Source organism: Epinephelus fuscoguttatus, linkage group LG17 (genome assembly GCF_011397635.1).
Source record: "Epinephelus fuscoguttatus linkage group LG17, E.fuscoguttatus.final_Chr_v1".
In the NCBI taxonomy this organism is placed as follows: Eukaryota; Metazoa; Chordata; class Actinopteri; order Perciformes; family Serranidae; genus Epinephelus; species Epinephelus fuscoguttatus.
Window position 1 is genome coordinate 7,773,315 of NC_064768.1, and position 27,883 is coordinate 7,801,197.

At 42.3% G+C, this 27,883-nt stretch overlaps 2 protein-coding genes across 4 annotated transcripts in view; both read right to left on the reverse strand.

The window, feature by feature from the left end:
- LOC125904192 (zinc fingers and homeoboxes protein 1-like) overlaps nucleotides 1-12,719 on the reverse strand; it is a 25,531-nt gene extending 12,812 nt beyond the window's left edge. Inside the window, exons 1-6 of the mRNA XM_049601441.1 lie at nucleotides 12,380-12,719; nucleotides 10,411-10,879; nucleotides 7,048-7,677; nucleotides 3,494-3,620; nucleotides 781-1,986; nucleotides 473-595 (exon numbers count right to left, since the gene is read on the reverse strand). Coding sequence (XP_049457398.1) covers nucleotides 473-595; nucleotides 781-1,986; nucleotides 3,494-3,620; nucleotides 7,048-7,677; nucleotides 10,411-10,769 — 2,445 coding nt within the window. The 5' untranslated portion in view covers nucleotides 10,770-10,879; nucleotides 12,380-12,719. The remainder of the gene's footprint in view (nucleotides 1-472; nucleotides 596-780; nucleotides 1,987-3,493; nucleotides 3,621-7,047; nucleotides 7,678-10,410; nucleotides 10,880-12,379) is intronic.
- A 1,883-nt stretch (nucleotides 12,720-14,602) lies between these two features.
- Nucleotides 14,603-27,883, reverse strand: part of LOC125904189 (ATPase family AAA domain-containing protein 2-like) — a 35,835-nt gene continuing 22,554 nt past the window's right edge. The window contains exons 18-28 of one of the 3 annotated variants that reach the window (XM_049601438.1): nucleotides 27,335-27,521; nucleotides 25,332-25,517; nucleotides 25,082-25,217; nucleotides 24,762-24,958; nucleotides 23,718-23,877; nucleotides 22,117-22,239; nucleotides 21,389-21,454; nucleotides 20,025-20,426; nucleotides 16,990-17,120; nucleotides 16,450-16,578; nucleotides 14,603-14,865 (exon numbers count right to left, since the gene is read on the reverse strand). In XM_049601438.1, the coding sequence (XP_049457395.1) occupies nucleotides 14,833-14,865; nucleotides 16,450-16,578; nucleotides 16,990-17,120; nucleotides 20,025-20,426; nucleotides 21,389-21,454; nucleotides 22,117-22,239; nucleotides 23,718-23,877; nucleotides 24,762-24,958; nucleotides 25,082-25,217; nucleotides 25,332-25,517; nucleotides 27,335-27,521 (1,750 nt within the window). In that variant the 3' untranslated portion in view covers nucleotides 14,603-14,832. Of the gene's footprint in view, nucleotides 14,866-16,449; nucleotides 16,579-16,989; nucleotides 17,121-20,024; nucleotides 20,427-21,388; nucleotides 21,455-22,116; nucleotides 22,240-23,717; nucleotides 23,878-24,761; nucleotides 24,959-25,081; nucleotides 25,218-25,331; nucleotides 25,518-27,334; nucleotides 27,522-27,883 lie in introns of those variants that run through there. The other 2 variants (XM_049601439.1, XR_007451397.1) reach the window with 2 other exon arrangements.

Below are 27,883 nucleotides of genomic sequence, written 5' to 3' on the forward strand. Positions count from 1 at the left end.
TCTGCTTACTGCAACATAAAGACACGGAGGGAGGAAAGACATTTTGAACACCATGATGCCATCAAACAGGGACATCGCTTTTTACTTTTTTTTTTTTTACATTTATTTATTTATTTATTGATATACTTAATATTTATATATTTTTTAAATAAAAATGTTCCAGCAAACCATGGACAATTAAAATATCCTGCATTTAGCCTAATGCTTAGATTGGTCCTTAACGTCTGGTGTCTCACCCTGCTTCCACAGGAAATACATCACCTTTGGGAACTGTCACATTTCATGGGTCCATTAATACTATCAGATTATTAAGTTTATTAAATACACCATAGGTACACAGGTGTTTCTGATATTTTGTCCAAAATAGTTCTATAGCTGTATCAACAACTTCATGAAACGAGGGTTTATAGCATTAGTATTAGCAAGATGTACCTAATAAACTGGACACAAAGTACACACTGCAGACACAGACCTTGATGGTGGTGGCGCTACCTTGTGGGGAGCGCTTTGGACATGGCCGGCGTGTCCTCCTGGACCAACCACGAAAACGCTTCCTGGACTTCTTCTTAGCTCCGCCGTTCAGCGCCTCGTCCACCTAAAATACATCACATTTATTATTCACTTAGTGAAGTCGATGTTACTGCAGGTCATAGTGCTCTGTGGAAGTACTAATATTATGATGACTGCTCCTCTAACAGTTCTGCTGCTGCTGGAAACATCATAGAGACTAAGAACACAGAAAAGAATCTCCTGCATTATTTCTTAATCAAACTTTTTTACCTTTCCGCTCTGGTAGAGGTAGTACCACTTCAGATTGCTGTTTTTGCAGGCGTAGCGCGTGTCTCCGAACCAGTTGACGATGTATGTCCTTGGCAGACCACTCTCGTCCGCCATCTCGTCATACTCTTCAGCCGTTGGCCACTGTGTGCGGACGAAGGCCTTCTTCAGGATGTGGAGCTGCTGCGGCGTCTTCTTCATCGTCTTCCTGCTGCTGAGCGGCGTGGTCTGCCGCTCCTGAGCTGAGGACGAAGGCACCCAGGCTGGTTTTACCATTTCCCCTCCCTCTTCCTCCTCCTCCTCCTCTTTTGTTGAAGGCATTTTCCGCCTCTCTGTGAACCAAGCGTCCACCTCACGTCGTGTCAGCTTTGTCTCTGCACGCAGCCGGCTAAGCTCCTCGTCAGAGGGCGTGTCTGATTTCTGGAAGCTGGCCTCCAGGATGAACAGCTGCTCCGGAGTCTTTTCCTTGAACTTCTGTGGCGTGAAGTCTGGGAAGGCGTGGCGGAATTTGACCCGCGGGTCGCTGGTGGTCCCTGACGGGGCGATGGCAGAAGTCGGAGAGCAATCACTGGCATCATCACTGGAGTCAATGACGATGGTAGTGGCGTTGTCACTGTCGTTAAGGCTGCCGCTGCTGTTCCTTCCTCCTCTGCCTCCTCCTGACACTGTCACTCTGCTGGATGGGGTTTCACTCAGCAGGACACCGTGGTGATCCTTGGAGTTCCTCTGGTTGTAGCGCGTGTCGCTGAACCATTTTTTTATTGCTCGTTTGGAGAGTTTGGTGACCTGCATGAGTCGTGATATCTCTGCCTCCGTGGCAAACTGCCTCCTGCCGTAGCTTGCCTTCAGCTCTGCCAGCTGCTCCTTGGACTTCTTCGGTTTGGCTGCTGCTATGTCCAAGTTGAGCGATGCACTGGCTGACGAGGCCGACATCTCAGTCTTTGATTCTGATGTTGACGGTTCGGCTGCTTTGGGCTGGTTGCCGGGGACACCTGCGACTGTCAGGGTAATGGGAGAGGCGACCGGCACTGTGCTGCCATTACCAGCCACCTGAGTGAGGACGAGGCCTGGCTGGCCGACGATCTGGCAGGTCTGGAAGATGGACTGCAGGCCGTTGGTGGCTGCGGCTATGTTGGCGGGGATGACGGTGATGGTCTGAGGGACGGTCTGCACCGTGCCATTAAACTTCTTCCTCCTCGCCTCCTCCACCTGCGGAGAGAAGGAACAAAGAGTGAGAGACTGTCAGCTTTAAGTTTACCGATGCATTTGTTTTGTCAAAAAGGGATAGTTTAAATCTTTTAAACTGGGGTTGTGTGAGGTACGTATCCGTGGTCATGGTCACTGCACGGCTGTAAAGGGGCAGCAGTATTTTAGCCTAAAAAAAAAAAAAATCAATATCAGTTGAAGTGTACTCTACATTGAGAGTATTTTGAGCGCTTTAGCATTTTGTCAAACAGCCTGTTTTGATGTGTGAGCCGTTAACGGCTTCAGTAAATGTGGAACAGACTCCAACTTCTTGGCGCACCACAGGCGAATGCTGGTGTAGTAATGGTGCGGACCCACAGTGGACTTAAAATGCCATTAGACTGAGGCGGGTATGTGGGTTTCTGGTTACTGGTTAAGGGAAACCAAATTCCCAGCCCCCATGGAAATCAGTTAGAGTGAATGTAATGTCAGTTTGACAATTCTGTCTGGTACCAGGTAAAAATATACCGGATATATAGCTTTAAATTTTTCCAAAGGTATACTGTAATGGATTTTCCTAAAAAACAACAACGTATAGACTCCTACGAAAGTCATTTCTCTCAATCATCACTTTTAGTCTTAGTGTGTGTTTATCTCTGCTCTCTGCCTGGATTTTCTCCTTAGGTTGTTGTGTTGGGACATTTACTTGGCACAGCGCAGGGGAGGTTGGGACTTTATAAAAAGGCAGTGACCAGGTGTCAGACTGTAAGCAGTAGACATCCAAGAGTAAGCTATGACCGCTATCACAGACACAGCATAAAAAAACAAACAGAAATAGAGCACGGTGAAACACCACGCAGACAAAGCTGGAGTTGGGAAGAGTGGGAAGAAAAGCGCTTAAAGAAATGAAAGCACCACTAAATCAGCTCACAATCAATGAAGAAATAATTACATTACAGCAAGTCTATAAAAATTGCTTTTATGAGGCGATTTGATGAGCGACTCAGAGTCTGCCAACTTCAGGCAAATTGTACCAAAGCTTATTTTTAAATTTGAACAAAAGAGACTTGTGTTGTACTCTGACTCCTGAGGGGCTGAAAGGTTTTTGATGCAACAGGCTGAGCCAGATCTGATTTTACTGGATGATCCATCAGTTGTGTTTCAGTGTGCACTTCAGATCTGATGCCAGTATAACTCCACCGTGACAGATAAACAAAAGTGCACACAAACAAATGTTGAAAACTGTTTAACTATGTCAGAGAGTTGACTCATCTTTTAGGCTTTCTTTTTTTATTGTGTGTGTTATTCTCAAAGAAGCTGTCTCACACACATACATTAACTAAATGGAAATGGGAAATAAATGGGACTCCAAACATCTCTCTGACGTTCAGAGTAGTTAGAGAAACATCAGGTGCCAGATGAGGGACAGTGTAGGAAAAGCGTGAGGTGTGAGGGACAAAAGTGTACCATGAAACCTAAAACCGGGTGTGGATGTGATGTGGTGTGAAAAGTATCCTGATGAAGCACTGACCTCCTCCGGCGTCCAGCTGACACCGTGTTTGAGCCTCTGAGCAGAAAACCAGACCTTGATCTGCTCCTCGCTGAACTTTGTCTGCGAAGACAAGCCCATGATCTCCGACACAGAGGGATATGGAAACCTGTAACACAAAAATCACAGTTTGCTTTCTACGAACTGAAACAACAGAGTAATTACATGGCAAGTGCAAATACAGTGTTAACATAGAAGGACCTGTATCGAACACTTCAGGCAGTCTTGGTGTTTTGTTAATTTCTTTGTGTCCTTTTCTATTTACACATGTAACCAGGAGGAACCCACTGAGACAAGTCTACATGAGATCATATCATAACACCAAAGCAGCTTCATAAAGAACAAGCTCTGTGCAAATATGTATGTAGAGTTGGGCGATATGATAGTATATATAAACACACAAATAATTTCACACAGTTTTATATTGAATGCCACAAATAAAATGTTCATTAACATTAAATTAATGACAGTCAAAACCTTATGTGAGCATATGAAAATCATATCAATTGTGCATTAACATTAAATATAGCCTTAGGGCAGCTGGATGTGCAAAAAAAATGTATTTTTTTCACAGATTCTGCAATTAACCCCTTTAATCCCAACTGTAACAATACTGACCGCAAAAAACATTTCCAGTTATAAGACTCTAAAAATGTTACCAAATGATGTATCAATGCATGTACAGCAAATACTGAAATAATAAAGGGTCTCAATGAAATACGTGCAGTGTCACGTGTGAAGTGTAAATTGTAACATGACCAGAGCTGTTTACTTCCTGGTTGCACTGTGAGATGAGGATAGCTGCATCAAAGCTCCCAAACAAAGGGTCAGAAAAGTTTGTTAACATAATGATGGGACAGAATTTTTTTTATCTTTAAGGTGTTTGGTATTGATATTTGCATTTGCAATTACTCAGCTTTGTTCCGTGTAGGGCTGTCAACGAATATTCTAAATTCGAATTTGAAAAACAAACTGGACCTTCGAATGTGAAAATTGATATTCAATTGTGGAGAAAAAAAAGATACCACCGCTGCTGTCCTCTTTGCGAGTGGGCGTTGGCCTGGGCTGCTGCACTGAACGCACGCCAGGGCCACACCAGCTGCGGAAGTGCTGCGAAGCGCAGCGCACCGAAATTCTCGCGAGAGCCGGAGCACTTCCGTTACATCTGACGCGCATTTTTCCACGGTGGTCGACAAGTGGTTCTGCTCCCAGCTGTCGTCTCCATCACCCGGCTTGACACATTCGCTCGCAGCTCGCGCAGAAAATAGACCAGACGCCGAAATGATCACTGCAGCGCGCAAGCTGGCCACGGAGCTGTGGTGTGGATGACACAATCGGTTAACATAGGCGCTGAAAGGAAACTGGCTTTGCTTTGAGGCTATTCGCAGCGCTTCCACGGGCAGTGTGGCGTGACGGGTCAGAGAGGGAGGGGTGAGCGAGAGGTCCACGGTTGTTTGTAACGTAATGTTACAGGTAATTGTTTTTTGTGTTTTAATGTGTAGGTATGTAAATGTTTTCAAAGACGTTTATGTTGAAATAAAAATACCTACAAGTAGTTATGTTTCATTGTATTAATACATAGACAAGTATGTTTCCTTGTATTAGTTTGCACTCTTGTGGACATAATGCGAATAAAAAAATAAAAATTTGAATGGTTCGAACCTATGAGTTATTTTTAGAAGGAATATTCTAACGTCATTTTTGAGCAATTTTCACAGCCCTAGTTCCGTGTGGTCACAGAATTAGTGAACATGTTGACACAGTGCATTTAAATATACATGTACTTCAACACATACATGGCTCTTATTCTACCTAACCTTGTACTCTTCTTTTTTCAGGTTCACTCTGAGTAAAGGGGTGTGTGTGTGTGTGTGTGTGTGTGTGTGTGTGTGTGTGTGTGTGTGTGGAGGCGGACTCGGGGGTTTTTTTGGACCTAACCTAACTTTGTTCTCAAACCACAAAAAAAATGTGATGGCATAACAGTCTCCTTCAGTACATTATTCTATGCTTTCTTTTGATTTTCACATTGGCTAGTCATCCTGTTTAATTTGTCTTCTGCAAGTAACTGATTGCTGGCAAACACTCTGTGCTACAATAAAATGGTTAATCAGCAGTGCCGTGCACTGTACAGCCAATGCGCTGCTGGTTCTGCCGGCCTGAATAGAATATAATGTCTATAGCCTTACTGTTGTGTATATAGCATTTATAGACTGAGCTGAGTAGTGATGCGAGGGTCGACCCGTAACCCGCGGGACCCCCAAATGGACCTGCAGGTCGGGCAGCAGTGATCGTCTGTTAAATCGGTCTGTAAATGATATTTTGACATTATTGGCTATTTCTGTCATGGCATCCGAAGGTACTGATGCGTTGAGCAGGTGACAGTCAGCCGTTTTCAAAACACACTTGTGTCACACACTCCAAAAGAAACTTGTTGAAACTTTAAACAATAATTTATTGTACAAAACGGGGGAAACAAACATAAACAAAAACAGTTCCATAATTCATATTATATTCAAAAGATAATGAAAAAACAGCTACAAGTTAGAGGGAATAGTGATAAAGTGGTAAAACTTGGCATTGATCCACAGCCTCAGATGGATGCGCTCAAGCGTGCCGTGCACACAAGCTCAGTTGGTATACTATATTTTCACATTTTTAACAATGCAATTTAAAAGTTCTGATTTTTATTGATAACCTACATTTACCAACAACAAAAAGAAAAAAAAAAAAAGTAAATAAAACAACGAATATCGAATACCAAATTTTCATAACGAATACCTACCCATAGAAACAAATATTCGAGTATCCAAATATTTGGGTACAGCCCTACAATCAAGGGAAGTGCAAAACAAACCCACGCTGCATGCTGCGCTTGTGCACTGTGACTGTTGCTAACTTTGGTTGATGCTGGACAGTATTTACAGTGACATTTTCAAAGCGTGCTAATCAAACATGCTTTTAATGATAATTAAAATTTGAAATGGTAGGCTGTTGGAATTTCACCACAGTTTATCACTAAACTGATAACTATTTAATCCCTAGTGTCAGTCGATAAGAGATTTGGCAATATCGTTTGTACTGCGGGAGGTACTTGAGGTAGACCATGTAGCAAATTACGGCAGTGTTATCTTGTGTGGTCTTGTGATTCTCCCGCTATCTCATATATCCAGGAGCCTCTCATGGTAATGTGATTTGGGCTGCCATGAGCCACGAGCGAGTGGAAAAGCGGGTCGTCCACCAATCTGATGATAGGGGGTTCGATCCCCGGCTCCTCCAGTCCACATGTTGAAGTATCCATGGGCCGAGGCCCCAGTTGCTTCGAACGGCTGTTCCATCAGTGTGAGAGTGCATGTGAATGTGTACAGAGTAGCAGATTGTATGCACCTTGTATGGTAGCCTCAGTCACCAGTATGTGAATGTGTGTAAATGGGTGTATGTGATGTTGTGTAAAAGTGCTTTGAGTGGTCGGGAGACTAGAAAAGTGCATTTAAATACAGAAACTGTAACACTTGAAAGATGATAAAAGGTTCAGTTACCTGTTGTAGGCGCTGACTAGCAGGACGTTGCTGTCCATGGCTGTGTTGTAGGTAGGGATGCTGCTGATGGGGATGAGGAGCTGCGTCTGCGTCGGAGTGCAGTTCTGTTGGTTCTGCAGTGCCGACAGAACCTGAGCCAGTGTCCCTGGAGGCAGCACAGCACCGCCGCCCGAGCCGCCTTTAATCTGTAGCACATTGGGGCTGTTGACCACGATGCTCTGTGGGACGGTCTGGACCTGCACCGCCGTGGAGACTGGGATGAGGCGAGGGGCGACGGCAGCGGGGGTCATCGGGGCAGGAGATAGCGTGGGCGGCTCCTTATTCTCGTCATCCTCGTCATCACTCTCTACTTTGATGACATCGTCAATGGACACCATTTTGTGTGAGGCGGTGAACTTCTTGGGTTCCAGTCGGCTCTTGATCCTCATGATGGGCGTCTTGCTGAGGGCAATGCTTTTGCGGGACGTCTCTTCCGCCTCCTCGTCCTCCACTTTGACAAAGCTGCCATCGAAGGTAAGGTCGTTGACAGTCTGCTGGAAGATGGTCTCGTTGTTTCGCTTCACCATCGTCCGTGTGAAGTTGTCCTCGCCTGGGTGAAGGCGAGCATTGTGGGCCAACAGCGTGTCATAACTAGATGGGAAGAAATGTGGGTCAGTTCTTCTTTTATCAGAAATAGATACTGAAAGAGTCGATACCCAGAAATGCTTAATTATACAAAAAATAAAGATTAAATAATAATCATTTTCTTTAGCTCAATGACGAGATAAAAACCACATATCAACAAGACTTAAAGCTTGGTTAGGCAGTTTTCACGTTAGGCAGCAGGCAAAAAAAAAGTAAAAGTACACCCTCCTCCTGCAGCTCTCCCTCTCTGTCCTAAGCCCCTTCCACCAGATGACCACAGGCATGTGCACGCACTTCATACAGTAACCCAGTGTTTCCCATATACTGATTTATTCAATCTTATTTCATTCTAGAGTTGTCTGCAGCCCCTTCTTACCCCACTATCTCCCTTTGTTTATCAGACCACCAATAAGATAAGTATGAGAGTGGACAGCAGCTCAGGAGACAGAGCTTTAGTCATTTCAATTCAGCAGGGTTGCACCAATTGTGAAATTCTGGGCTGATTTTTTTATTCATTTATTTATTTTTTGCTGTGAAAACATCAACAATTGTCCCCCTTAAGCCGTTTCTCAACAAAAACTACATTTTACAAGATTACACTGAACACATCATGATTATGTTACAGTTTACCTTTGCCCAATACTCATTTTTATTGAACAAAGCTTGGACCAAGTGGCAACCTCTGGGGCTGCAAAATTGAGCCAACACAGAAAAGCCAAAAACTGCAGTTCTTCTATTGGCCACTGGAGGGTGGTCTCCAGAAGCCAGTCAATCCCCATTGACCTCCATGTTAAAATGCCAAACTTTACAGCAGAAATAAACATGTTTACAGCCTGGTATAAAACCGATTTTGGTCTCTATGACTAATTTCCCTGTCCATGACAACTGCACAGGGGGTGAATGTTCATATAACTCACCTGTTTACATTTTATTAAGGCTTAAATTGTGCATAATTGGGGCGTCGGTGGCTTAGTGGTAGAGCAGGCTCCCCACATACAAGACTGTAGCCGCAGCGGCCCGAGTTTGAGTCCAGCCTGTGGCCCTTTGCTGCATGTCATCTCTCTCTATCTCTCCCCCTTTCACACTTGGCTGTCCTATCCATTAAAGGCAAAAATGCCCAAAAACATATCTTAAAAAAAAAAAAAAAAAAAAAAAACTGTGCATAATTTAAACCAGCCAGCTTTACATGTCTTCAGCATCTCAGTCAGTTACACCCCTCACTCCTCCACAGTGCCAGCCTCTCGTCCAAATATGGTCAGTTCTGGCTCCAAAAGGCCAAGATGGTGATGGCTGAAATGTCGAACTTGAGGTTTCAAAACAGGTGTCCTCAAACCAACTGGGAACATCAAGGCAGTTTTGTCCAATATATTAGGGTTGTGCCAATGGGCGATCCGATCGTTGTGTGAACGCCTCCGCCCGCTCGACACAAGCATACTTGGGCATACTATAAGCGGAGCGGACTCTGCGAGGAATGTCCGCAGTCATTCGGGCTTTCATAGTCGAGCACATTGTAGTTTCCTGTAAAAATGTCCGTGAAAAATCCCCGCGATGTGAAAAATACATGCTGAGCAGTCACTGGTGTGCGGTTGTAAAATCTGAGCTTTGCGTGCACAGGGCTTGCGGACGTCCACTTTGAGTCCGCATGGACCTCCGCGGAGTCCGTTCCGCGTATGTTCCGCCCGAGTACGTTCGGGCCTTAACGCGCATGTCGCGGAGCAGTGAACAAACCAAACAACACAATGTCAGGAAAAATTGAAAAGATATGCCGTCTATGTAAAGTCAACTTGCTAATTAAGGAGCCATTACATGTTCAAGAGTTTTATAAAGCTGCTCAAATGCCAAAGAGAGGCTATAAGTGAACGTTTCAGCGACGATGCGTAATGTTGTTCACAATGTGGTATGATCGAGGGAGCAATAGGGTGGGTCCTCTGACGCATAGATAGTGAGTTAAGGATGATGGGACACCGTTAGTCTGGAACCCTGCTTTTTAGCCTGCACAAAAATTGATGTGACACAACAGAAATCATTGGGAATGTTACGTATTTGCCGATAGGCTGATGACAGTCAACAAGGAGAATATCTGACGATACAGATGTGCAGCTGATACATGGGTGCATCCCCAGAATTCAGTCACGGCAGACTGCAGAATCAGACGTCACAGTGGGCTGGTGGCCAGTGGCAAGTCTAAGCTTTGTAACAGCAGCAACATAAACTTTGCTGGTCTGGCAGGGAGTCAGGGCTGTCCAATTCCCTGGCACAGGCTGAGCTGGAGTTACTACAACCACTTGGGAGGGTCAATCTCCGGAGCTGCTGCCCACTTTACTCCCAGCAAGGTGGTCTGTAGCAGGAGGGTGTGAGGCGGAGGACATACTGTGATTCAAGACCCTAGCTAATGTTACCTACATCAACTTGAAGCAGCTGCCGCAAGTCTTTGACTCCAGTTCACAGAAGGCTGAAGTATTTGCAACATGTTCCCCTCTATCTCTGAAATGCCTTCTTGTTTTAACCTTACCTTAATTTTGTCATGCTTTTGCTTTGCGTCTTTTGTTACACTGTCTTTGGGGTACCTGATTCTGCTTTGCTCTGTCTGGCAGCATTTTGTAAACTCTGTTTTTAAAAGGTGTTATATGAATAAAGTTATAATTACTATAATTATTATTATTACTCTGATAGCTCTGGTATATGACATCAGAAGAAAGCACTCTCTTACACATAGTATAAACAACACAAGTATTATACCTCTTGGTGTGGTAGTCACACTCCATGCAGACGTACGAGGTGTTGATGACGACATCGGGATGCTCTGTGTCCACGTGCATGGTGAACAGGTTGAGCTCTGACGTCTGAAAGCTGCAGTATTTGCACTCGTAGCCTCCCTCTGCAGTATTAAGGTCCATGTAACGATCTGGCACCGGCCTGAAGTCTGCATCCTCACTACGCTCCTCCAACAGACTGGAAAACTCAGAGGAGACAGTCGCCACACCATTACTGTCCTCTGGCTCGGCTGCATCTGTGACATCCTCCATCTCCTGGTCCGAGTCGACAGCTTCTCGAGGTGGGACCATGCAGGGGGTGGTGGATTTCCTCCGGCTCGCCATCCCGAGGGTCAGAGAGCAATGTGTCTGGCCAGGTATTAAAGCTGTCTCAGTTCAAGTTGTCCTGTTGTGGCTCCATAAAGTAGGATGTCATCAGTCAAATTAATTAATTCCTGAAGATGAGAACGTAACAAAGCATTGGAATACAAAACTGCATGACAAAACACACCTGGAGCTGGGAATACAAAAAAGGGAATATAAAAGTGGGCGAAAGGGGAAAATCTGCCAGCTTTTGGAAGGTGCGTTTTCTTTAAAAATAATAATAATGCATTGTTAGGCGCCTTTCAAAGCACTCAAGGACACCTTTCAAGACGGAGTTTAAGAAAAAAGCAGCAATTTATCCATAAGTCATAAAATCAAATAATTATGTAATACACATTAAAGTTAATTAAATGACTAGACAAAAGTCATAATCATAAATATCAGGTATAAAATCAGCGTCATAATGTCATCACCAGTGCCGGTCACCATATGTGTGTCTCCATTAAATCATACTGAATATGCAAACTTGAAAAGGTGTGTTTTCAGATGGGATTTTAAAGTGGAAAGTGAGTCAATATTGCGAATGTCGTGGGGGAGAGAGTTCGAGAGGTGGGGAGCAGAGTGGCTGAAGGCTCTGGAAACCATGGTAGTCAAGCAGGCAGATGGTGATGGGAGATGGATAACAGAAGAGGATCTAAGAGTACAGGAGGGTGTATAGATATGAAGGAGTTCAGACAGGTAGGAAGGGGCCTGATTATGAAGGGCCTTAAAAAGATGAGAAGCAGAATCTTGAAATTGATGCAATATTTAACAGGTAGCCTGTGAAGCTTCTGGAGAAGAGGAGTGATATGATCTATGGAGGAGATTCTGGTAATGATACAGGCGGCTGAAATCTGGACCAACTGGAGTTTACTCAGCCACCCTCTCCTCTGATTGGTAAAAGAACAGTCCCTTATTATTACGTATCTGTTTTGAGTCACTTCTTTGCCATTGTGTGTAATTCAGTGTCCCTGCTATGGACTAATAATGGTGATCTTATCAAATATAAATATTGCTTTGGCTACTTTTCTTATCTGGTTGAACCTTATCTGTACTTCTCAATGTAAACTAATTGTGCTTGAGCTTTAGAAAGACTGTTGAGTTGTGTCGATTGCACGTGGTTGTGGTAAACGGGACAAATCAGAGAAATGGCCCTTTAAAGATGAACTGATAAGATAATAGAACTTTTCCAGCCGATTGGTTTGAACTTCTGCTGCCTGCAGTCTTGTGCATGCTGAACAAACTGTGCTGTTTATCAAATTGAGGCTGCAGCAGAAAATGCACTTCCTGTCCACCACAAACACACTCATACAAACACACACACACTAGAAACATACCATGCCGTTAACCTGCTCAGTCTACACTCCTCTTACGCTGTCCTGTGTCTTCTCAGCTAGCTTACTGACTGAGAAATAAACCGAGAAAGGAGAACGACGACAACCACATAGCCGACACCAGCACCATCCTAGCTAACGTTAGCTAGCTGAGCCTTGTGTTTAATGGGTCTCCACAAGTGGCAGCGGATGTGAGGCGGCGTGTGACCGTGCACGGACACCGATAACAGCGTGCCCGTCAGCCCGCTGTGTGTTTACCTGGTGAAACGGCCTCCGTTTACCCGCATCTTGGAACAAACAGTTAGCTGGCTAGCGGATGTAGCGTTGTAGCATCTCTGGTTCGGTGTGTTGATACGCAGTCTTCCGCCTTTTACCCGAATACACCGAGGATCCCATCAGCTTCAGCCCCGACACGGAGCCTCTCGAACGGCCGGGGCACAGGCTTAACTACAGCCCCTTAGCTCCAGTTTCAGCCAGCACCGCCGCCACTCGCATTGTTTACTCTGTTGCTTTGTTAATATAATGGACTATTCAATAAAAAAGACACCGATAGTTCACCGAATCTGACGATGGCCATTTTCACACCGCCGTAACAAGCGAGCAATAGCCGAGAACTGCATCCGGAATGTACATTTCAAAATAAAAGCTTACACCAAAATATTCACCATAAAAAATCATGGAAAAACCACTCAGATATTTTTACTTAATAATAATATAAGTGAAGTAGTACTACTACAGTGTAAAAAAGTCATTCAAATTCTTGAATAATAGTACAAAATTATTTTTATACTAAAAGTTCCTAGTTAATAAATACACAAATTAATTAAAACAAATTACAAATTGATGAATACACATGGCAAAAATAAGCTTAAAAAATGAGAAATTAATTTGAAAAATTAGAAATTGAATTATTATTTTTATTTATTTATTTTTATTAAAAACAAATTAGAATAAGCCAAGAAGCGATTTTTCATCTGTAGTCCCGGCCAAGGTATTTTTTAATTTATTATTTTTTAATTGCATTTGAAAAAAAAAAAAAACTTTAGAAATTTTTTTTTTTAAAATCTCATAAGTATTGAATAATACCTTTTAAATATTTTTAAAATAAATGTATTTAGTGTTACTCAAGTTTAATCTATGATACTGTAAATATAAAGAACATAGAGCATAAAGAACATCTAGTATATTAACCTTGCTCTGTATTTTGTTTTTATGTAGACTTATGTATATTTAACTACTCCTGAATGTATATTTAATATTATTTGCATATATTGTATATGATTCTTATCCCTACTTATTTTGTATAGTCAATGTATGTGTACACTTATTTATATTTCTAACTTTACGTACTCGTTTTATACATTGTATTGTAGCATAAGGCACATATATATATATTTTTTAAACACTTTACATACTGAGCACATTATACATACATATTTTAAACATCTGACATACTAGGGTTAACACTGTGGCACGTTTCCTCCAGGGATCGATAAGGTATGCCTAATTCTGATATATTTATTATATACAGTATACTATCATTTAATATTAATAATAAGTTTTCTTTCATTAATTTATATTTCCATCATATTGTTTATTACGCACATCACTGTTTTGTTTATTTAAACAAAACACCAACTCAATGTTCAGGTTTTCGGCTTATTTTTTTTTCCATGTGCGACAATTCCAAGTCATTTATTTTGAAGGTTTGTCTCTTAAGCGGAAACGGCCGTCGGTGTACCGACATGAAGTTCACAGATTTATTCGCATGCGTCGTTGCGTCATCGAAACACGTCAGGAGAGTGTTCTAACTCTGTACTAGTACAGTGAAGCAGGCCGACTCATAATGTACTGATGTAGTTATGCAAGAAGTTTCAGTCACATACTGTACCGAAGACACCGGAGCTGTAATTCATTATTCACAGCGGCGAAATCCTTTCCTCAAGGCAAAGTACTGACACTACAGTGTACAAAATACTCGTTACATCTAAAAGTCCTGGATAAAAAAGTAAAAGTGCATCAGTATTATTTTAAAAATGATACTTGCAGTATCAAAGTGACATTATGTATTATTACGGATGAATTAACATGTAAGCAGAACTGTTGCAGGTCGCAGTTGGGTACACAAAATTGAATTATTGTATAAGATTTTGTGTAGTTTAATTTAGAAAAATCATAATTTGTTTTGTTTGTACATTTGTTTTACTAAATTTAAAGTGAATTTTATCAACAGCTGTGAAATAACTAGTTGAATAAAAATTAAAAAATACCTTAAAGCCATACTTACTGTAAGCAAAGTGCTACACCACTGATTACCTTATGTGACATCTCAACAAATGTAATCTAAACTCATTCAAATTTCAACAAACATTAATATTAAGCACCAAAAACCATGACCTGACAAAAAAAAAATAAAGAAAATGCGAAATGCTGTGAATACAAAGTGATATTTTTGCATAACAGAAAACACACAAACAATGATTATAATCAAGCCTTAAAAGCACTTTTATTCAAGTTTTACGTAATGATTAACGAACACTGCACTGCCATAGGGATAACTCTTATAAATCGCTATCATTAATAAATACTCCACTATAAATAACATCTTACACAATAAATATTGAGGTAAACTGATACACGTCAAAACACGAGTGAATAACTCCCTGTTTGAATGCACTGAGGTTTTATTAAAATAGACTTGGTGTGGGAGATCAACAGAAGTTGTTGATTTCTTTCTTCATTTCCTGGAAAAAAAAAAAGACAAAAAGGAAAATTAAAAATGAGCATAAACATAAACCTGTAAACCTGCTGAATACACACAGAGAAAAAGAAGTTCTCACTGCAGTGTGAAAGTTGATATTTGTTTTACATCATTTGGTTTTTGCAGACACATCACTGTTCACTCTAGTCAATTATAAAATAATAATGATAGGTAAACCAGAGCTTCCTGACAAGATACTTTTTTTAAATGACCACGACAACTGAGACTAATGATGAGAGAGGAAGGTTGCACTGATAACAAGCCACTTCATTTTATTTTCTGCCACCCAGCCTTCATCAATGTCACTGGTGACACACAGATGATCCATTTTGTGGTAATCAGCATTTTGCATCTGAGGGTGCTTTCACACCTGCCCTGTTTGGTTTGGTTCAATCCAAATCAAGTTCATTTGCCCCCTAAGTGCAGTTTGTTTGGTCAGGTGTGAACACACTCACTCAGGTGCGCACCAAAACAACCGGACCGAGACTTTCTTGAAGAGGTGGTCTCGGTCCGGTTGTTTTGGTGCGCACCTGAGTGAGTGTGTCCTTGATGTGTCCAGGCTTCCTGTTAGCCTGCCTGATGTTATGCGTGTTATGCATGACTAGTTAACAGGACGACGTTCAACTAATGTGATGTAAAGTTGTTATTTTGTCAGCCTGTAGCCAGCTTACTTAAAGGAGCTATATGTAAGAAATCTAAAGCAAATAGTCGTAAAATCCTCCTAATATGTCACAGAGACTAAGGAATAATGTTCATATAACATACTGATCTCACTGACAACAATAGTACAGCCAGAATATTCGCATTTAAAAAACATTCTTAAGTCTGCAAATCATGTTTATGTTTTGAATTTGTGTTTTGGCCTGTTGCGCCACCCACCGCCGTCTACCAGTCACACAGTCAGTAGAGTCTCAGCATCAGTTACAGTTATGACTGAGCTACAGCAGCACGGCCAGCAGCATTAGCAGTGTCCCAGTACATAGCATTAGCAGCCAGCTCCTCCTCAGCTGTATCCCGGCAGCAGCGTTAGCAGCAGAGAAGCCGGACTTGCTCGAACGGTCTGCTGGAAAACCGAAGATCAAGGACGCGGTGAGGCGACCCTGCCATGGCAGCCGCCCCTGGGGAAACAAATCAGTCTCCAGCGTGCCGCTGTCCAGCAACCTGTGCAGTAACCGTTCTGGCCACATTCTTACATACAGCACCTTTAATGTTAGGCACTTTCTCGCCTTAGATGTCATGCGAGCTGAGCTGCTTGCAGCATAGGTCCCATCAACAAGATTCAGCTCAACATCAAGCAAAACATTTGGGTTCGCAAACAAATGTTGTTAATTGTCATGAATGCATTTTTAATCACAAATTCAGTTTACTTGCAATAAATAATGCATTTTTTGATTGCAGCATTGAGAGTTTTTCTCTCAAATGTAATTGCAGTGTGAAAAAGTGAGCTGCAACCCTTTCCTGTTTGATTGCATTAATTAAGAAAATTACCTCCACATGTCCTCAGTGAATTCTGTGAGGACTTTGCAAGACTTTGCATAAACATTCTGCCTCGGTGTGATGGTCTTACCTGAATGAGTTGTGTCTTGTTGTAGTTGTTTCGGTGTCTGTAGATGCACTGAGCCAGCAGAGCGTAAAGCTTCTCTAGCGGCTCCACCTCAGCGCCCTCTGTTTTAGTCACGGCTCTGCTGAGGAGATCCTGAAACACACAACAACACCACCTCTAAATACTTTTTAGAATCATTCAGCATGCTTTCAGTGATTCAAAGAGGTCGTATGTTGTGCTCATTGACAGCTGTGTCCCAAATTGGAAAACCAAAGAGCCAAGCAGTTTTTGGGTGGCCAAAAATTAGGATATTATGATGTCATCTTTCATTGCCGCAGCAAGAATAGTGTTTAAAAAACTCTAATATGTCTTCATTTGACAAATGTTGAGCAAACAGCTGCTACCACAGCCTCCTTGTCAATTGACGGGACAGAAAAGCCACTACTTATTAGGACAATTTCCTCATTGTAACACACACATCATATACAGAAGGTGACATCTGACTGTGTAGTACTGTATACGTACTGTAACCGTACATTTATCCCCACAACCGCATGGACTCACCCTCAATTTGCTGTGATCGATGACCAGCGGTGGTGTTTCTACATCGAGGATCTCCTCACATCTGTCTCGGCTGAACAGCTGCATTTGCTTCAAGGCGGCCATGTTGGCTCTTGTCTCACAGCTGTTACTCTCTTTTGAGGAGAGAGACATGGAGAGGAGGATGAGGCAGAGATGGGATTTACTCTCAGTTTTAAAAGTAGCATTCAGGCTGTAGCTGATCAGCTTATGCCGTTTATAATGACTCTATCAGTTTTGGACACTGGACCAGAAGCTTACAGTAAGAGTGAACTGCAACATCGTCTGACCAGGGACCTTCGTTGCATGGTACCTCCCTCTTTCTACATTTTCTGCCTCCACTGTACGTTGTTATTTAGATGCAAGTGCTCTTTAAGGGGACCTATTGTGCTTTTTTTCAAATTTTCTGTCATATACATATATAACTGGCAGGAGGCCCTAGGTTAGAGCCAAAACATGCTGGAGAGATTACATATCTCATCTGGCCTGGGAACACCTCGGGGTCCCCCAGGAGGAGCTGGAAAGTATCACCGGGGAGAGGGATGTCGGGAGTACTTTGCTCAGCCTGCTGCCCCGTGACCCAGCCCCAGATAAGCAGCTGCAAATGGATGAATGGATATATACGGTAAGGATGTTCAAATCAAAATTTCAAATCACATGTCCAATTGTAGGGTGGCACGGTGGTGTGGTGGTTAGCACTCTCGCCTCACAGCAAGAGGGTTGCCGGTTCGATCCCGGGCGTGGGAGCCCTTCTGTGCGGAGTTTGCATGTTCTCCCCGTGTCAGCGTGGGTTCTCTCCGGGCACTCCGGCTTCCTCCCACAGTCCAAAGACATGCAGATTGGGGACTAGGTTAATTGGTGACTCTAAATTGTCCATAGGTGTGAATGTGAGCGTGAATGGTTGTTTGTCTCTATGTGTCAGCCCTGCGATAGTCTGGCGACCTGTCCAGGGTGTACCCTGCCTCTCGCCCGATGTAGCTGGGATAGGCTCCAGCCCCCCCGCGCGACCCTCAAGAGGATGAAGCGGTTAGAAGATGAATGAATGAATGAATGTCCAATTGTATTCAGAAGACTCTATTGGTAATTTTTCATAGTACACTCTTACAGTTACTCCCCAGGTGTAACGACAGTGCACAGACACCAAGCAGTGTCTGTGCGGTAGACCCAGACACGCTGACCAGTCAGAGCAGACTGGGCTTTTTCAGAGGGGAGGCTATACAGAGTGTTTCAGACAAAGGGTAAATACAGGTGTTCCAGGACAGACAGTATGAGGAAAAATAAAGCGTTTTATGAACATTAAAAGGGTTCCATGCGAAATTCAGGGCGTATGAGTTGTCACACTGTACTCTACGTGGACGTGGCTGAACTAGCAGCTAGCAGCAAGTGGTGCCAACACTGTAATAGTGCCGATAGTTCAAATGGAGGAGACCGGAGGGTGAGAGCTATGCTTCTGCGTCACCAGTGGGACACACACATGCACTCTTCTTAGCTAGGCTGGCTTAACACAGAAAATCACAGATAAACACGGATTACAACAAACACACACAGAGCAGTATGACTTCATTCTCTGCTCAGGACGCCATTACTCCACTATATCTTTACATAGTAAACAATGGTTTGCTGCTATATTAATGATCTGAATGTCACATACAGAACCTTACAAGTATGTAAACATTCATTCATTTGTTATCTGTAACTGCTTGCCTTGTTAAGGGCTACAGGGGGTCTGGAGCCTATCCCATTGGGCGAGAGGCAGGGGTACACCCTGAACTATTAGAGGGCACATAGAGACAGACAATCGTCCACGCTCACATTCACACCTATGGCCAATTTCAAGTCACCTATTAACCTGATCTGCATGTCTTTGGACTGTGGGAGAAAGCCGAGGTTGGGAGAAAACCAACTCTGCCATGTACTAGCAGAAACTCAAATAAGCAAAAAAGCCTTTGAAAGTAAAATGCCGTTTTTGTTCTTTTAATAAAAATTCATCGCATCTTGTCACTAGTTTTCCTAATAATCTTAAAAGTTAACGTGAAATTTGATTTATGAACATTTTTGGTTTCAAAAGGTTTGAGAACCTGTGGGTCGACCACTCTGCTCACCCTGTCTCCTAATGTACATCATCCTGTAAGTGAGTGTACTACTGGTGCTACCAGGTTAAAGGTCAAATTTGTAAGATTTAGTTGGATTTAGTGGCATCGAGCGGTGAGGATTTCAGAATGCAACCAGCTGAAACTTCTCTCGGCAAGAATTCCGTCAGTGTTCTTTGTTTGGGAACTTTTTACTGGACACCAAATTTTCCGCAGAGGTCTCTTCCTCTCAAACAGACCAGGCAATTAAAACTGGCAAAAAGACTGAATAAAGCAGTTTCATGTTCAACAAAAATCTGTGTTTTTCTTATGCTTTCATCGCAGAAAGGCAGCAAACTACAGTAGCCCATACAAAAACACAAATGTTCCTATCTAGAGCCACTGTGTGATTTGTCTGTTCTGGGCTACTGTAAAAACATCTCTGTAGACAAGAACCTTCTCCCTATATAGATATAAATGGCTCATTCTAAGGTAACAAAAATGCAACGACTATGAATTCCAGGTGATTATAAACTAAAGAAAACACACATATTATATTATATTCCATTTCTGCCAATATATCCCCCTAAATCCTAAATCCACACTGGACTGTTAAAGAGAGCTTAAGCCCTACATTAAAGTGTATTTGGACTAATCCAAACACTCTTTCACTCTCCTCATGAATCAGCTGAACTGTATATTTCCTTAGATACCAGTGAAGCTGCTGGCTCGATGCCCAGACTTTTGCAGAGTCTGACGCTTTGGCTTGTTGAAGCTTGTTGAGCAACAGCAGAAGCAGAGGCAGTCGTCTTACTTTCACTCCCTTTTACACACTCTCCATCTGCAGTGATGTGAAGGTGCAGCAGCGAAGCTTGGCCGCAGTCTGGCAAAGACCAGTTAGTAGAGTAAGGCCCTCACACACTGCCATGGCGCTTTCTGACATATACAGACCTATTTTGCTCAAACGAACCCCGTTCACCTTCGTTTTCAGGTTCGGGAGAATCTTTGAGGTCCGGGTTTGAAGCCTCAGCCTCCTTGTGGGGACGATGTCTGCAGGCTCAGGATGGTGGTACCCGTTCATTCTATTTTGGATATCCGAGACACTGTTTATGTTGTGGTGAAACCCATTCAAGGTGACTGTCAGGTGCTCCCTGTCACTGCTCTCTGACGAGGTCGATGAGCTATTCACCATTCTCATGTTCTCCTCTAGGCCGGACTCAGAGCTGTCCCTGCTGGATGTGTAGGAAGAGGAGGACGAGGCAGGGCTCGTTGGCTTCTTTTTCTTGGTTTTCTTAATGACACCGGTGCTCCACTTTGATTTTTTTGGCCGTTTATAACGTTTTTTCTTGCAAGCTGCAAAGAGAAGTGAGTGGAGGGGAGGGGAGGGCCGAGAGAGAGGGTCATTAGAAAGAGCAGGTAGTTAAGGCCAGAGGACGCTGAGAATAATCAAACCTCCTCTTCTCTCCACTTGATCTCCCCATCTTCTTCTCTTGACTTTTCATCTGCACTCTCCCTCTGCTGAAGCTGCCGCTTCCTCTCTCCTCCTCGGCTATTTCACTCTGAGGCTTTGATGTTTTAACAAAGACTCTGCAGCTTCATGTCCTTGGAGCTTTACTTCACCTTCACTTTTCCTTTTGTTAGATGAAAACTGAACTTTTTATTGCAACGCAGCAGCTATCAATGCTAACAATATATACAATATTTTAAATTCAAAATTATTCAAAAAATGAGACATTTGATAAAGCCACCCTGCCGTCCTAACACAAGATTTAAAAAGAAAATCCTCAAGTCAGAAATTTAGGCAATCATTTAAAGAGGTCCTGAAAAGTCTAACATTCTATCAAACTTTTCTATTGTCATTTTTCTACATTCAGACAGTCTGAAAGCTCTTGGCTTTCTTCCACTTGGCCAAAAATTTAATACTGGTGAGGTAAAATGTTCAATCTTTGTAAATATTCATTCAAATTTTTCTAACCTTTTCTTGGCCAGAAATAATAAACTTTACTGACACTGAGTCTAAAGAATAAAGTACTTTTCTTTCAAAAATAAATCCTACATGTAATGAAATTAAACTGCATTTTGGGGCTCCATATTTGTAGAGAAAACTACCAAGGACACTCCTTGCTAAGGTTTTTGATTATTTTCAATAACATAATCATCCATGCTTCATTACTACATGTTGATGCTTGAATGGGAGGAAATAAGTTGCCCCAGTGCTGTACTTTCTCACCTTTACACATCACTAAAAAAAACAGAGCTTATTCCATTTTCCTTTGAAGTAGACAAACACACTTCCTCCTTTATAATGCACTTACGTCGAGGGCTGTTTGTGGTGAAGACGCCATTAGCCTCCTCTAGGTAGGCCTCAGTCCCACAGGAAGCTGAAAGTAAAAAATGAAAGTCTTAGTTTGTAGTAAAGAGGTTGGTATGAGTAGGAGCTCACTGGGGTCTTAACTTTTCCCTCAGTGAATTTCAGACACATCTGTATCAAACATCTTGGCTCTCGTCAAAGAAACAAACATACGACAGAAAACTTGGCGTGTGGTCATTTCCAGCAAAGCTCTGCATTTATCAGTATGGCCATGAGCACAGGTTAGGATTGCATCTCAAGTCAGTTCTCACATCATGTACACAACTTTGAGTCAGCGTGGACTGCTGGTGCATCAAAGTAAATCTGGCTGAGTTGGAGATTTATTAGACCATATTCTGACTGACATTTAAGTATGCACAACCACATATTAGCTTAAAATTGCATAGTCACCACATGGATGTATGCCTTCTATCACAGCTGGCAGTTGTCTGGCTCTGTGGGACTGACTGCAGGATGGCCAAAGACTGGATACCACCTACTGTCACTGTCGTGATTTCGTGCTGTTGTCCTGTTTGTTTTTATGTTGCTATGTCACCCTGTGTTGGGTTGGCTGGGTCTCACTTGCAAAAGAGGTTTTAATCTCAAAGTGAGATTAGCTGCAGCTAAGAAACAAACAAACAAACAGAAGAAAAAAGACAGAAGTGAAGAAGAAGCAGTTTCAGGAAGTTTCACCTCTCCTGATGCGCGACTCTTTGATCTCCTCACAGGCTCTCACAAAGTCCTCGTTCAGCTCGTCTCTGATGATGGCATGCAGCATGTCCCTCAGCGTGAACGCACAGTGACGGATGCGGCGGTCTGACACACACACACACACACACACACACACACACACACAGTTACACACAGTTACACATAGATAGTAATATATTTTTTACTAGTTAAAAGAAACAATTTGTCTTGTATACTATTGAAGATATTAATTCCTATACCCTCATATACAGTATTTTATAGTAAAGTGTATGAAACAATACCAAAACATAAAAAAAGCTCTCTAAATGAATTAGTTCTTTGTCTATAAATGTCAGAAAGTTGTGAAAAAAAATTCAATCAGTGTTTCCCAAAGGCCATGACAACGTTCTCAAATGTTTTCAGTTTACATTAAGGAGGAAGGAACCAGAAAATATTCACATGTATAAAGCTAGCATCACATAATTTTGACTTTTTTTGGTTAAGAAATTACTCAAGCCAATTAATCGATTGTCAGATTAGACCGTGATTAATTTTTAATTAATTTGTTGACCACTAATTGATTAATTGTTGTAGCTTTATTGTCATAATGAGGAATTATTTTTTTAACTACTGATTTGTGTTTATTATATACTGTAGTAATGCAACCAGTGAATATTTTAATTTTTGTTTAATCTATGATATTAGAATTTTTTTGATTAGTTGATGAATCTTTTAGTACACTGAACATCACAAAACAGTCAAAAATTCCTGTCACAATTTTTCAAAGCCTAACATGACGTCTTCAAATGTCTTCATTTGTTGGACCAACAGTCCCGAACTCAAAAATATTCAATTTACAATTTGACAATACGCAATACAAAACCAAAAAAAAAAAAAAAAAAAAAAAAAAGCAGCAAATTCTCACATTTAAGAGGGTAGAATTGGGGAATATTTGGAATTCTTGCAATATAATCGACCCAAATGATTAATTGACTATCAAAACTGTAGAGGATTCATTTTCTTTTGATCAACTAATTGACAAATCAATCATTTAATTCAGCTTTAAGATACGACTGCTTATTTATTCACCACAGGGAGCATGTTCCAGTCCAGGTTATTTTAGCTGTAAGACCCACTTCTCTCACCTGACACAGTGAGGGAGGCTCAAAGAGAGATTTTCTGATTATATATATTTTTTTTTTCCAGAAAATAAAACCTGCTGATTTCACAGTGAACTGGACACAATGACTAGAGTGAAAATGTCTGACTGTCAGCAGTTCTGCTTTATGAAATGAGTGGATGTGATGAATGAAATCAATGCAGCATCAGAGCTTTCACCTGGAATTACCTATTCAGGGTGAGACAGTGAAGATGTGGAGAATAAAAAAATCAAGATGAACTCTTCAGTGGAAGGGTAAAGAGAAGTCATACACATTTCTAAAAAAATCACAGGTAATATTCGGTCATTTTGAATAAAGTTTTGAAAAATACTTGCCATGCTGATTACTGTCATGGTGGCTAAATCGCTCCCGTACACATGCCTCCTGTATTAACTGAAAATTATTTTGGGCCCTTTGGAAAAAGTATGGATGCTCATTGCTCACCCATGGGGTCATTGTCAGGGTTGTATGCGAGGGCATTCTGCCAGATGAGGTCTGCATCTGCCATGAACTGGCCGATAGTGACGTACTTCTCCTGGTCGATGTTTGTCAGCAGTGTTGAGAGGTCCATGGGCACATCGACCACCAGCATGTAGTCTGGGACCTGGATGGAGATGTGGAGAGGAGACGTAGGCAGAGGGAAGGAAGAAAGGAAAGAAGGAAAGGTCAGAAGGAAGGACAGAAAGAGAATGGGATGGAGGGAGAGGGAGAGGGAGAGGTGATATGAGGACTGACTGTTGTTAAAAATCAAAGGTGGAAGTGTACAATCATGCTGAAGGTACTCAACTTTCCTCCAGAAGTCTGCCTGAATATTTCATCAACATGGCAAAAGTTTCTGCTGACAGTGTGATGCTGCTCATGAATCTAGAGTTAAACTTACATACTGTACCGTTGGTATTGGTCATTATTCTGCTCTATTTCCTGTGTGCATTAGAGTCAATATAGCCTTATTTATGGATGCAAATTGACCATTTATATAATAGTTAATCACCGCGTGTTACACTGAAGTCTTGAAAAAAACTTTAACTATCACATCTCCCCAGCGAACACATAATCCAAAAAGGGGAACAGTCTTCATGAATTGGAGTAATCAGAATTAATGTTTAACAATAGAAAAACCACACCAAAATATCTCTTTACAAACTCTCACACAACTCATACAGTGTAATCCAGGTCCCCGTTATCCAGTCATATGCTCAGTGCTTCTCAATTCTCATTTTTGCAAAATTTATTTTTGCTGAAATATTTTAATTGGCTTTGTTTGACTAGAGTAAATTGTTTTTTGGTATTGTGGTTTGATTAGAACTGGGAAATATATGGATATTAATAATAATAATTATAATAATACATTTTGAGGGGCAGGATTGTTCTGAGCTCATCTAAATGTATTAAATGCAATTAAGAAGTTGGCAGGCATGCACATTTTATACTTTTTTATATTCACTGCTCTGCTTTTCTCATTAGGTTGACTAAATAAAATCCACTCACCTCCACTATGTCGACTGGTTTGGTGAAGGTCTTGAAGCGTCGGTCTAAAATCAGACGCTCAGTGATGTTACGCAGGAAGTGGCGGAGCTCCCGCAGCACGTCCTCCTCCTCCTCCTCCAGGCGGAGGAGTTCCTCCTCAGGCAGCTGGCGGGGGGGAGGCGGGGGAGCCAGCGGGAGGATCTCTGTGGCCTGAGTCACTGAGAAGTGGAAGAGGTCAAAAATATCATTAAAAAATATCAATGCTTTACTGTAAAATCAATGTGATGGTTAAATCCTCTAATACTCTGGTAAAAGCACCCAAACAAGTTGGAGTCACAGACATGCTCTGTTCTTTGAGGGTGGAGCCTCAGCCGCCTGGTTCAGAATGAGGTCCTGGAAGAAGTCGGTCCTTTCCTGCAGGGTGGGGACACTGATGGTGTAAACCTCTCCATACTCCTCCCGAAACAGAGAGTGAATCTGAAGATAGACACAAGTCACCTCAAAAAGGCTGAAAAAGCAGCTTCCATCTGATGCCATAAATGTGAGAGGAGAATGGAAAACATTCTGTATTATTTCAGACTAGCTGCTCACCTCTGGGTCCAGCTGCTGATGGGGGACACTGCAGGTGGCTAGGAGAAGGATGGGGGAGAGGGAGGGGATGCTGTCCAGCAGGCTGAGGAAGGAGGCTCTTAAAGAGGACCCCGCAGTCTCCCACCACTGCTGGATGTGTGGCATGTAGAGGACGCTGGGAGACGTTCGCCTGGCCTCGCAGAACACCTGAGAAGGCACAGAACTTTATGTTGTTTACTTCCTCTAAAATACCTTTTTATGTTTTGTTCTGTTGGTTTTCTGTAATTCAAAGTGAAAAACATAAAAACCAGGATTTACAAAGGTATCAGACACTTTTACGGCTAATAAGACCTTTTTAAGATCATTTTTAACCAAATTTAAGAATGATTCTTGGATAAAATGTTATTTTTTTCTCATTCAAGCACTGCAGATAAGTATAATGGTAAACTGTATATAGATGCAGTCCCATGCAGAGGAAGGTTTTATGTAGCAATATGGATATCATGGTGAGTTAAATTTTGCCAACAAGTTAGTACAAGTATAAAGTAAAGATTTAGGTTCAGTGGTAGGTTTAAAGATTCGTAAAATCAGAAATATAGACTTTCACGCCAAAGTGCTTGACTCATTTTGACAAAAAGAACTTAAAAGATTGATAAATGAAATTAGATAAAGTGTTTGTGGGAATTAGGACCTCACAAATTAATGAATTAAGACTATTCAATTACTTTTAAGGCTTAATATTTTTTTAAAGATATTTTTTGGGGGGGTGTTTTTGCCTTTAATTGATAGGACAGGTAAGTGTGAAGGGGAGAGAGAGAGGGAATGACATGCAGCAAAGGGCCACAGGCTGGAGTCGAACCCGGGCCGCTGTGGCAACAGCCTTGTACATGGGGCGCCTGCTCTACCCACTAAGCCACCGACGCCCCAGAATTTTCTAATTTAAGAAATTATAAGACTTTGAGGACCTGCAGACAGAAACTAATCATAACAAAGCATAATCATAAATCTTATGCAGTTGCCTGTCATCACCACCAGATGTCACTGAAGGATCTAGGGAGATGTTCAGCCCCACCTTTAACCTAATTTTATACACCTATCAGCCAAAATTTTAAAACCACTGGCAACTGAAGTGAGTAACTTTGATCATTTCATTACAATGCAATGTTCTGCTGAGAAGACTTTGGTCATGGCATTCATGAGGATGCCACTTGATGGGCTTCACCCACCCAAACACTGTTGCAGACCAAGTAAACCCCCCTCATGGCAACAACACTTAGCGATGGCAGTGGCCCCTCAACAGGACAACGCATCATGTCACACCACAAAAAACTGTTCAGGAATGGCCCGGGGAATGCGACAAAGTGCTCAAGACATCAACCTGGCCTCCAAATTCCCTAGATCCCAGTCTGATTGGGCATCTGTGGGATGTGCTGGTACCCCAAAGGTACCCCTAATCCACAGTGGGGCCTCCTCATATCGAACTGGTTCTGACCTGCTGAGGCACAGATGCAGGACCTTGGGAGGTGTCCTGGGGTATCTAGCACCAGGGCATTGGCGGAGGATCCTTTGAATCCTGTGGGTTGTGAGGTGGGGTACGGGGTGGGCCATCGTAAGTGTTGTTGCCATGAGCGGGGGTTACTTAGTCTGCAACAGTGTTTGGGTGGGCGGAGCCCATCAAGTACCATCCTCATGAATGCCATGACCAAAGGTTTCTCAGTAAAACATTGCAATGTAACGAAATGATCAAAGTTACTCACTTCACTCGCCAGTAGTTTTAATGATTTGGCTGATCTGTGGCTGTGAAATGAGTGCAGGAGTGCTTGGACATTCAACTCAGCTTGCTCAACTTATCACCAAAGTAAGACAAGAACACAGGACAAGACACATGTCCCCATATGTATTGTGAACTCTTTCTACTGGGTGAATTGGTTTTTCTCTTGTTTAGGACTAATAAAACCTCCTGTCTGGTTACAGCGGCTCATTGTCAGTCAGCATACTCAGTGTAGTGTCTGCTGAGGAGTCACCTGGGCACAGGCTTCCTCCGGGGAGGTGCTGCTGACTCCAAACAGCACAGCAGAGTCCAGGCTGTGGACGGTGAAGCGCTCCAGAGCGTGCAGAAGCGCAGGAGCCAGGTGAGAGGTTTGACCGGCACCAGGACGACCCGCAAGAAGCATTCTGGGACGGTGGGACGTTGGGTGTTTGACTGCACTCCTGCAGGATGGAACGAAAGGAGTGAGACGCAAAATAAAGGGAAAGGCAAAAGAGGGACGACATTTTAACAAATATGGTTCAGGAAAAATAAGAGAAAGAAAGGGAGAGGTAGAGTCAGTAAAGAAAAAAGGGATTGCAAATGAATCAAGTATCAAAGATGCGAGAGAAGTACTATCTGCTGCCAGAAATGAGATAAACTCCAGGAACTCTTCAACAAGAGCTCTGTTGTAAAGAAATGTTTTAATTCAGATTCAAAGCTTCAAAATTCTAAATTATTTTACCTCAAATGAGCCTAATTCTACTGACTACTAATTTTATCAAGAATATTTATAAAATGTGTATTTCATGAAGACATTTGAGGT